The sequence below is a fragment of the Microtus ochrogaster genome, chromosome 15, assembly GCF_000317375.1.
Source record: "Microtus ochrogaster isolate Prairie Vole_2 chromosome 15, MicOch1.0, whole genome shotgun sequence".
Classification (NCBI taxonomy): domain Eukaryota; kingdom Metazoa; phylum Chordata; class Mammalia; order Rodentia; family Cricetidae; genus Microtus; species Microtus ochrogaster.
In genome coordinates, this window is record NC_022017.1 from 2100008 (window position 1) to 2110873 (window position 10866).

Below are 10866 nucleotides of genomic sequence, written 5' to 3' on the forward strand. Positions count from 1 at the left end.
GGAGCTGTTAACACCTAGCAATGTTACAAATGAATGCTGGCTGCCTGGCGATGCTATGCCTTCCAGAGGGTTCCTAGAGAGCCGTCGGCACCTCTGCAGCATGACGAGTGCAGTGGTTTTCATGTGTCACCATTTGTAATACTAGGCAATTAGAAGTTTCTGAGATTGGACAGACAGACAGTTCCGTTGTTAAGAACACTCTTTCGGAAGACCCAGGTTTTATTCCCAGCATCCACATACTGGTTACCAATCATCTATAAGTCCAATTTCAAGGGAGCTGATGCCCTCTTCTGATCTCCCAGAGCATAAGCACACATGTAGTGCAAAGATATATATGCAGGAAAATACTCACACATAAAAAGAATAAATCCAATAAAAATTTTAAATAAAGATAAAAAGAAGCTATTAAGATTTTATGTGGAATTGAGAACTGAAATGAGAGATTGAATATGCTGGGCAAAGCTGAGCTTTGAGCCACATCCCTTGGACTGGAAATCACTGAGTGCGATGCCTGTCGTTGCAGGGCTGATCAACTGCCACTTAGTTTACCCATACAACGCAGATTGATATGGAAATTTTAAATTAAATTAAGAATTTTGAGACAGGCGGAGTGGTGGAGGTGCATGTCTTTAATCCCAGCACTTGGGAGGCAGAGGCAGGTGGATCTCTGAGTATGAGGCCAGCCCGGTCTACAGAGTGAGCTCCAGGACAGCCTGGGCTACACAGAGAAACCCTGTTTAAAAAAAAAAAAAGCAAAAAACCCAAAAAGAAACCAGAAAGCCTTATTTGGGGCCAGAGAAATGGTTCAGTTATTAATAGCACTGGTTGGTCTTTCAGGGAACCTGGGTTCGATTTCCCAGCACCCACATGGCGCTCGCATCTGTCTGTAACTCTAGTTCAAGGGGATCTGATGTTCTTTTCTAACCTCTGCGAGCACCAGGCACATACATGGTGCACAGGTACACAAGCAGACACAACACCCATACACATAAAATAAACATTTAAAAATCTGTTTTCCGTTATCTCTGTACACGATGGAGGTCTCCATTCTCTCGGTGTGTGGCTAGGCTATCTAGCCATCCCGGCACCGGTTCTCCGGTTAAATGGTTGGGCGCAGTTTTTGCCGCAGATGGACGGGCTTGCTTCTTTCCTTCATTCCTTCCCTCCTTCCTTTTGTCGTTCTCCTTCTCCTCCTCTCTAAGAAGCCTGGACTGGCCTGGAAACTCCTCATATAAACTCAGGGTGACGCTGAGCTTGTGGAGATCTGCCTGCCTCTCCTCCAAGCGCCAGCGCACCTGGGCCTGCAGCCTCGCTCTATCCATTAATTCATATTCCTAGTTTATGTCACTACTGCCCCACTTTGATTGATGTGGCTTTATTTATTTATTTCTTTTCTTCAAGACAGGGTTTCTCTGTATAGCCCTGACTGTTGTGAAGATTGCTCTGTAGACCAGATAAACACTTTTTGAGACAGGGTCTCATGTAGTCTAGGCTGGCCTGAAACCCTGTTTTCCTGCCTCTGCATGCAAAGCTGGGATGGCAGGCACACTCTGCCACATCTAACGTTTTTATTTTTGAATCACAGTAATAGATTGCCTGTTCAATTCTTACTTATTTTTTTGGTTTTTTGAAACAGAGTTTCTCTATGTAGCTTTGGAGCATGTACTGGAACTTGCTCCATGGGCCACCTGGCCTCAAACTCACAGAGATCCACATGGCTCTAGTTCCCAAGTTCTGGGATTAAAGTGTGTGCCACCACCACCTGACCTCAATATTTATTTTTTTAATTAGAAAAAAAATTTGTTTTTTCAAGACAGGCTTTCTCCATGTCATTCTGACTGTCCTGGAACTCACTCTGTAGACCAGGCTGACTTCAAACTCAACAGAGATCCGCCTGCCACTGCCTCCGTACTGCTGGAATTGCCAACACCACCCAACAGGCCTGTTCAAGTTCTTTTTTTTTTTTAAATACTTATTTATTTATTATGTATACAATATTCTGTCTGTGTGTATGTCTGCAGGCCAGAAGAGGGCACCAGACCTCATTCTAGATGGTTGTGAGCCACCATGTGGTTGCCGGGAATTGAACTCAGGACCTTTGGAAGAGCAGGCAATGCTCTTAACCACTGAGCCATCTCTCCAGCCCCCCTGTTCAAGTTCTAAAACTAACTAATTAATCAATCAGTGTAACCTAGGATGTCACCCATAGTCACTCTTTCTACCACTGAACTACACTTCTGGTCACAGAAAATTCTACTGGGTATTCACACCTGTAATTCTAGCACCTGAGAGGGAAAAGCAGAGTTGTCTTGCGTTCAAGCCCATCCTGAGCTATACAGTAAGGCTCAGGCCGGCCAGGTCCCTGTTTCCAGAACACCAAAACCAAAGCCACAGTAGAAAAATAACTGGAGAGCTAGCATAGTAAGTAAAGATGCCTGCAGCTGAGCCTGACCATCCCCTGTCCCTCCGCCCGCAGGCTGTGTCCTGGGCGTGCTTCCCACTACCAGCTAAACAAGTAAGTGTAAAACACAAAACAAGGCTGGGCTGTGGTGGCGCGCGCCTTTAATCCCAGCACTCAGGAGGCAGAGGCAGGAGGATCTCTGTGAGTTCGAGGCCAGCCTGGTCTACAAAGTGAGTTCCAGGACAGCCAGGACTGTTTCACAGAGAAACCCTATCTCAAAAAACAACAGCAACAACAACAAAAACACAAAACTAAATTAAACTAAACATATCAGGCTGGAGAGTTGGCTCATTGGTTAAAAGCACTTGCTCTTCTCAAGGACTTCAGTTCCCAGGGCAGCTCCCCACTATCTATAACTTCAGTTCAAGGGGATCTGATGAGGGCCCAGGGACACCCACGGTGCACAGACATAATAATAAAGTAAAATACAAATTCCAACATCAACGAGACTTTCTTCTACCCCCTTCCTCTGGCTACTGTGTCCACTGTGTGAGACCACCCTCCCCTGACCACATGCCCTCATTCTGTTCCCCTTTCCCCTTATTTCCATTCTCCATTTGCTTGTTCAGACCTCAAGGCTGTCAGAGTAGTTCCTCAGCTCCTCCACTTTATAGACGTGGACACTGAGGGGTCTGAAAAGAATCAAGTCTGTTGAGTCCTGTTTGTTTCACTGCAGCTTGGCACATTGGTGAAGAGCTCCTGACTTCCAGAGGCCCTCACCGTCCTTCCTCCTTCCCTCTCTCCCTCCCTCCCTCCTTCTTTTCTTCCTTCCTTCCTTCCTCCCTCCCTTCCTCCCTTCCTCCCTCCCTCCTTCCCTTCTTTCTTTTTCCTTCCTTCCTTCCTCCTTCCCTCCTTCCTTTTTCCTTCCTTCCTTCTTTCCTTCCTTCCTACCTATTCTCCTTCCTTCCTACCTATTCCTTTTTGAGAGAGGTCTCCCACATAGCCCTGCCTTCTCTGGAACTTTCTTCAAAGAAGATCAGGCTGGCATCAAACTCACAGAGATCTCCCTGCCTCTGCCTCCCAAGTGCTACTACTTCTGGCTTTAAAAAAATGTGTATGTATGTGCACATGTGTGTGGGTGTGTGCACACAAGGCTTATGGAGGCCAGAGGTGTCCGATGCCCAGAAAATGGAGTTACGGGTTGCTGAAATCTGCCTGAAGTAAGATGGAAATAGTGCGTGAACTCTCGAGAAAAATTGTGTATTCTGCCCTCACCCCTGTTTTATGACTCTAGGTGTTCTTACCGTATGTATGTCTGTGCACCACATGTGTGCCCGGTGCTTTTGGAGGCCAAAGAGTGTGTCGGATCCCCTGGAATGGGAGCTACAGAAAGTTGTGAGCTGCATGCCATGTGGGCCTGGGAGTGGAACCCAGGATGGGAGGGCGTCCTCCTGATGAGTTACCCAGTGCCCGTAACCACTGAGTTGTCTCTGTAGCTCTGTCCACCCTGGGTACCTGAAGTCTATACAGAGGAACACAGGTCTGGGACCCCTTCCTGCTTCGGCACTGTCACCCCACCATTTTGAAAAAGCTGCTGAATCCATAGGGGATGTGAAACTCTGAGGAGAGATGCGGAGCTGAGTTCAACAGGGCAACCACAAGCCACGCCCTCCCCGAGGACTCACGCACGTGTCTGTCTTTCTATACAGACCATGGTGGATTCACCCGCTGTTCTCATTCTCCTGCTGGTTCTGTGTGGAGGTGAGACCGAGTCAGACACCGAGACTGCATCTGTGAAGGGGGCCGCAGAACGGGAGCACGCTGACCTGTCCCTGCCGGGATCCTGCCAGCCAGCTCCTTCCTGCCAGAAGTGCATCCTCTCACATCCCAGCTGTGCGTGGTGCAAGCAGTTGGTAAGGGTGTGTCCCTGGCCCTTGAACCGTGTGTGTGCGTGTACAGCCTGTAAATACATGTGTGTTGTGTGGCATAGCTGTGATCTTTCTGGATATACTCTTCAGTCTCATGGGTGATTGGATTTGGGCACAGTGTACTTCAATGTGGATGTGACTCATGTGTATGCCAGCTTCTGTACATATGTGGAAGAATCTCTGACCCATGAGAATGAATTCATGCTTATGTATGTATTGGCCAGCTAAGTGTTCTGCGACAAAATGTCATTGACTGAATGCCTTTTAAAAAAAGTATTTATCGCCGGGCGGTGGTGGCGCACGCCTTTAATCCCAGCACTCGGGAGGCAGAGGCAGGCGGATCTCTGTGAGTTCGAGACCAGCCTGGTCTACAAGAGCTAGTTCCAGGACAGGCTCCAAAACCACAGAGAAACCCTGTCTCGAAAAACCAAAAAAAAAAAAAAAAAAAAGTATTTATTAATTATTGTAGACTGTCCTGTCTGCATGTGTGCCTGCAGACCAGAAGAGGGCACCAGATCTCATTACGGATGGTGTGAGCCATCGTGTGGTTGCTAGGAATTGAGTTTAGGACCTCTGGAAGAACAACTCTTTTTTTTTTTTTTTAAAGATTTATTTATTAATTATGTATACAGTATTCTGTCTGCATGTCTGCTGCCGGCCAGAAGAGGGCACCAGACCTCATTACAGATGGTTGTGAGCCACCATGTGGTTGCTGGAAATTGAACTCAGAACCTTTGGAAGAGCAGGCAATGCTCTTAACCACTAAGCCATCTCTCCAGCCCCTGGAAGAACAACTCTTAACTGCTGAGCCTAACTCCAGCCCTAACTAAATGTCTTAGATAATAGAAACATAGTTATTGTGATTTGAGAGACTGGGGCATTCAAAAAACAAAACAAAACAAAACAAAAAAGAATTAAACACAGGTTTGAGATAGCGGTGCATGCTTTTAATTCCAGCACTTGCAAACGCAGAAGTAGGTGGATATCTGAGAGTTCAAAACCAGCCTGGTCTTCAAAGAGAGTTCTAGGACAGTCAAGGCTACACAGTAAGACTCTGTCTCAGGAAGTAAATAAATAAACATGAAATTCTGGAGAGAGAATCCAGTTCATAGCAGCAAGTGCATGATGGGGCTTCTGAGTCCGTCTCAGGGCGTGCAGATTGTTATGTTCCAGCTGCAACTTGGCCTGAAGAATGAAGTAAGTGAAGGTTTCCAAAAACCTGTGGGCTTAAGGTGGGAGGAGGCCAGTGGGAGCAAAGGATGCTGGGAAGTGTGTATTCCTTGCTGGTCTAACAAAGCTGCTCTTTGTTGGTGCCTTCAAGAGGAGCTTTAGAGGCTCAGGAGCAACAGTGTCTCTCACAGGAAGAGGGGGTTAGATCAGTGCAGGCTTTGGTGAGAGGTAGGGCCCACTCAATAGGTAGCCATGTTTACAGCGGAGAGAGCCTAAGAAACCGGCGATAGTGAAGCTGGAAGACATAGATTCTATCGGAGGCAGGTGGCTTGAGAGATGAGGCTCTTAGGACAGCGGCTGGACTGTGTCTGCCTTCTCCAGTCCCGAGACTAGGGGCTGGCACCCATGCCCACTGAGAAGCCACGCTAACCATTTCCTTCCCCTGTGGCTTCCCAGTCAGTGCAGGGTACCAGACAACACGCACGTGTGTGTGTGTGTGTGTTCGCGTGCATGCCTCTTTCTGTTCCTATCCTCCTCCAGAAATTGGGTGTGACTCACTCCCTTCCCATTTGACTTTGGGGAAGTTGAACTACCAAGTCCTGTTTCTGTAGCCTTGAGGTCTCTGAGATCTCGACAGGAAGTCTGTGGTTCAAAGGAGAGGGGATAGATGGGTGCCTGCGGGAAAGGGGAGTTGAGTGGAGAGACTGGGTGGGGGATGGAGGTGTGGGGGGGAACTGCTACAGGAAGTGGGGAGCTGGGGAAGAAGAAAGGACTATGTTCCACAGTAGCTGTGGAGGTAAGTGTGCGGTGAGAATAAATCAGGGCTCAGGGAAGAGAATAGAACGGGGTGGACAGGGCAAAGGGCAGTGTTTTCAGGGTGTGTTGGTAGTCGAGCTGAGGGGCTGTGGGTGCTGGGGTTCCAATGCACCTCCTTCTCGGGCACAGAACTTTACCGCCTCCGGAGAGGCAGAGTCAAGACGTTGCGCACAGCGAGAGGAGTTGCTGGCCCGCGGGTGCCCCGTGCAGGAGCTGGAGGAGCCGCGCGGCCACCAGGAGGTGCTGGAGGACAAGCCGCTCAGCCAGGGAGACCGTGGCGAGGGGGCCACCCAGCTGGCGCCGCAGCGGATCCGAGTCACGCTGCGACCAGGTGGGTTTTGGATGGCGCGTGGTGATGGAAGTCTGGGCTGGGCCTCAAATGCACAGGGCTCCTAAGTCGAGCCTCGCCTTTCTCTATCAGGGGAGCCACAGAAACTCCGGGTCCGCTTCCTGCGAGCTGCGGGATATCCGGTGGACCTGTACTACCTTATGGATCTGAGCTACTCAATGAAGGACGACTTGGAACGCGTGCGCCAGCTCGGGCACGCCCTGCTGGTCCGGTTGCAGGAGGTCACCCATTCTGTGCGCATAGGTGAGCGTGCATTCACTACTCTACCAGCCCTGGTCGCTGCTTTTAGCTTCCGCCATCGCCTTAGACTCTCACAGTGTTAAACCTGATCAGATTTTGGATCTTGACACTTCTCCCAAGGGACACTCATTGAGGTTTAAGCTTGAGGGGATTTCGGATTGAACAGTAAGAGAACCCCTTGCTGTACAGAGGGCTAGCTGAGGTTCAGAATCTAAGAGACGTTCAGACAGCAGCCAATTTGGACAGGACATTGTCCTTACGCTACTGTCTCAAACCCAGTGCCTTTTAGACAACCTAGATGCAGTGTTCCCATATCGCATTCTGTAATGATTGCTTTTTTTTTTTTATTCTCTTTGCTCAAAAGCTCACCTCTTGCTCCACACCCTTGATCCTGGCTTCCTTACCGTCCAGGAACTGGTTTGCCCCTGTTGGGTCCTCCTCTTCATCTCCTCCATCTGCACCTCCTTGAGCTGAGGGTGCCACAGTTTTGCCCTTGCCAGGTTCCGGGTCCCTGCCTTCTAGGTGTGTCTCCTGTCTGAGTATTTAGCAGGGTCTTCAATACTGCCGGTGCCTTGTGACCTTTGGCTCCTTCTGCCCAGGTTTTGGCTCCTTCGTGGACAAAACAGTGCTGCCCTTTGTCAGCACAGTGCCTTCCAAGCTTCGCCACCCGTGCCCCAACCGGCTGGAGCGCTGCCAGCCACCCTTCAGCTTCCACCATGTGCTGTCCCTCACTGGGGATGCTCAAGCCTTTGAGAGAGAGGTGGGGCGCCAGAATGTCTCTGGCAACCTGGACTCACCTGAAGGCGGCTTTGATGCCATTTTGCAGGCTGCCCTCTGCCAGGTGAGGAAATGGGGGAGGGGATCTGAGAGGCAGGAGCTGTCTGGGGCTGGAACTGTGAGAGTCTGCAATCAGAGGGGACACTCAGAGCATCTCACCGTGTCTGCATGGCGATCTCGGCGTCATCTGGGTAGTTTACTTATCTTGAGGAAGAGGCACTTTTCCTAATTCACAAGAGGGCCTCCACTAACTGCAGACTTGTTTGGGGAGGGGGTTCAGAGAGCTTGGAGCAGGGAATCAGAGGAGGGGGAAGGACAGACAAGTACCATGCCCAGTTTCCCAGGTTGCCTCCTTCCCCCTCAGGAGCAGATTGGCTGGAGAAACGTGTCCCGACTCCTGGTGTTCACTTCAGACGATACATTCCACACAGCTGGGGATGGGAAACTGGGTGGCGTTTTCATGCCCAGCGATGGGCGCTGCCATCTGGACAGCAATGGTGTCTACGTCCACAGCACAGAGTTTGTGAGTCCTCCCTTGCCCCAGTCCTCCTCCTCATCTGGAGAGTGTCCTGTCCCCAGCTGCCCCAACAAGAAACCCTTGTCATTTGTGTCTACCTCTGTGGTCTGTCCGTCCATCCTCAGGGCTCCTCTACTGGTCCTGTCTTTTTGTTGTTTGCTTTGTTTTGTCTGAGAGTGTGGCACACCAAAGGGAGATTTGAGCTATAGTCACCATTGGTCCCCTCTACCTCAGGACTACCCCTCTGTGGGGCAAGTAGCCCAGGCCCTCACTGCAGCGAACATCCAGCCCATTTTTGCTGTTACTGGCACGACGCTGCCTGTTTACCAGGTGAGGGCTCTGGGGAAAGACCTCCCAGCCCATTCCATCCCCCCAAGTCTTCCCACACAACTCTCTCCAAACCCTGGAACCCGTTCTCCTAGAGCTTCATCCACTTCCCCGCCCCGCCCCTCTTCCTTGCAGGAGCTGAGTCAGCTGATTCCCAAGTCTGCTGTTGGAGAGCTGAGCGAGGACTCCAGCAATGTCGTGCAGCTCATCATGGATGCTTATGATGTGAGGGGAGAGTGGCGAGGGTGGGCATTGTAGGGCGGGGTGAGGGAGGTGTCCTCAGGTGGCATGGCATGGTCACTTGGAGTTCTACCCATTCACAGCGCCTGCCTATGGCTTGCACATGGCCTTCCTTGTACCAGGCAAACACTCTGTCCCTGAGCTATATCCCTTCCTGAGCCATGACTCTGTCCCTGTTTTATGGAGGAAATAGGTCCAGGGAGGAAAGCTAAAGACTGCTCTATGTGTGCCTAAATTTGTAATAATTCAGAAACAGAATTTCATGGATCTTGAATGTTTCTTGGGCTTAAGTCTCATTTCTTCTCTAGACTCTAGACATTTTCCTATTTTTTAAAAAAAGACTTATTTACTTATTTGGTATGCAGTGTTTTTATTATATACACAGTATTCTAGCTGCGTGCAGGCTGGCATCAGACCTCATTACAGATGGTTGTGAGCCACCATGTGGTTGCTGGGAATTGAACTCAGAACTTCTGGAAGAGAAGCCAGTGCTCTTAACCTCTGAGCCTTCTCTTCTCTCCAGTCTTTTTTTTTTTTTTTCCTTAAATACAGGGTCTCTCTGGGTAGTCCTGGGTCTCCTGTGTTAGCCAGACTGGCCTTGACCTCAGACCCAGCCTTGGCTTCCCCAGTGCTGGGGCCTTATTATCTGGAGGTCGCACACCTGTAATCGCACACCTGTAATCGCACACCTGGGTGGCAGAAGGATCAGGAATTTTCAAGGTCATTTTAGGCTACAGGAGACTTTCTCAATAACAACAAGGACGTCCTCAATCTTGGTGAAATGATTGGAGCTGTATAACCCGGTGGCTGCTTGCTTAGCCTCCTAGACTCCATTCAAACCACTCCCCAGCAAAGGCAATTTTTTTTTTTGGTATTTTGCCTACATGTTTGCCTGTATGTGGGATCCCTTGCACAGACAGTTGTGAGTTACAGACAGTTGTGAGCCACCATGTAGGTGCTAGGAATTGAACCAGGGTGCTCTGGGAAAACAACCAGTGCTCTTAACCGCTGAGCCATCTCTCCAGTCCCCAAACACAAATCTAACCATGGGGAAAAATCTTGAGACAGTGCGGGCCATCCCAGAGTAAACATGCTGGAGAAAGTCTGTCTTAGATCTTACATGCAGGCTGTGTGTCCTGGTTCGGGTCTGACAAGCGTCATTGCATAGGCTGCTATGTTCTAGCTGAGGCCTCGGCTCCTGGGTATTCCAGGATGCTCCTTCTTTCAGAAATGATTTCTAACTGGGAGGACAGGAGGAGCCCCAGGGGACAAGAAAGCCAGATATAAGCAGAACTGTGAGTGAATAAGAGGGTAGAAAGTGGGGTGCAGGGGGGGCTGCCATCACATGACCTCCCCCTTCCTTTCCACAGAGCCTGTCATCCACCGTGACTCTTGAACACTCTTCACTCCCTCCTGGAGTCAACATCTCTTTTGAATCTCACTGCAGGGGTTCTGAAAAGAGGGAGGGTGAGGCTGGGAAGCGGGGACAGTGCAGTAACATCCGAGTCAACCAGACGGTAAGAGTCAGCCAGCAGGGGGCGATACATAAACGTGGGAAACGGTAATATTTGGGGCAGCCATGGCGAGGGGGTAGCCTTCCACTCATCTTTAACTCACTGCATGATCAGTGGGCTTAGGGGTGTGTGTACACGAGTGTGTACACTAGGGTGTGTATAGCTTGGGAGGGGTGTGCACACACGAGGGTGTATAGCTTTGTCTGGTCCTATCTTCAGGTAGACTTCTGGGTCACTCTTCAAGTCACTCAGTGTCTCCCAGAGCCCCACCTCTTACGGCTTTGGGCCCTTGGCTTCTCAGAGGAGTTAACTGTGGAGTTACACACACTGTGTGACTGTAACTGTAGTGACGTCCAGCCCCACGCTCCCTACTGCAGTGATGGCCACGGAGACCTGCAGTGCGGGATATGCAGGTGAAGGGTGACTTTCTGTGCTCCTTTAGCTCCTACGACTCTCTCCTTGTAGTCCCCTTCCTTTGCCTTCTGCCTCTTGAAATGTACCAGACACCTCAGGACTCCACCTGAGCTCCGTGCCTTGAAGAAGCTTCCTGCATATGCCAAGGTCTTCACCTTGACCTGAATCCTTCC

At 50.0% G+C, this 10866-nt stretch overlaps 1 protein-coding gene across 1 annotated transcript in view; it reads left to right on the forward strand.

Moving 5' to 3' along the window:
• The first annotated feature begins 3587 nt into the window (after positions 1 to 3587).
• Positions 3588 to 10866, forward strand: part of Itgb7 (integrin subunit beta 7) — a 9444-nt gene continuing 2165 nt past the window's right edge. Inside the window, exons 1-9 of the mRNA XM_013348653.2 lie at positions 3588 to 4314; positions 6445 to 6646; positions 6737 to 6907; positions 7504 to 7745; positions 8046 to 8204; positions 8433 to 8528; positions 8661 to 8750; positions 10136 to 10282; positions 10499 to 10692. Of these exons, the coding sequence (XP_013204107.1) occupies positions 4114 to 4314; positions 6445 to 6646; positions 6737 to 6907; positions 7504 to 7745; positions 8046 to 8204; positions 8433 to 8528; positions 8661 to 8750; positions 10136 to 10282; positions 10499 to 10692 (1502 nt within the window). The 5' untranslated portion in view covers positions 3588 to 4113. The remainder of the gene's footprint in view (positions 4315 to 6444; positions 6647 to 6736; positions 6908 to 7503; positions 7746 to 8045; positions 8205 to 8432; positions 8529 to 8660; positions 8751 to 10135; positions 10283 to 10498; positions 10693 to 10866) is intronic.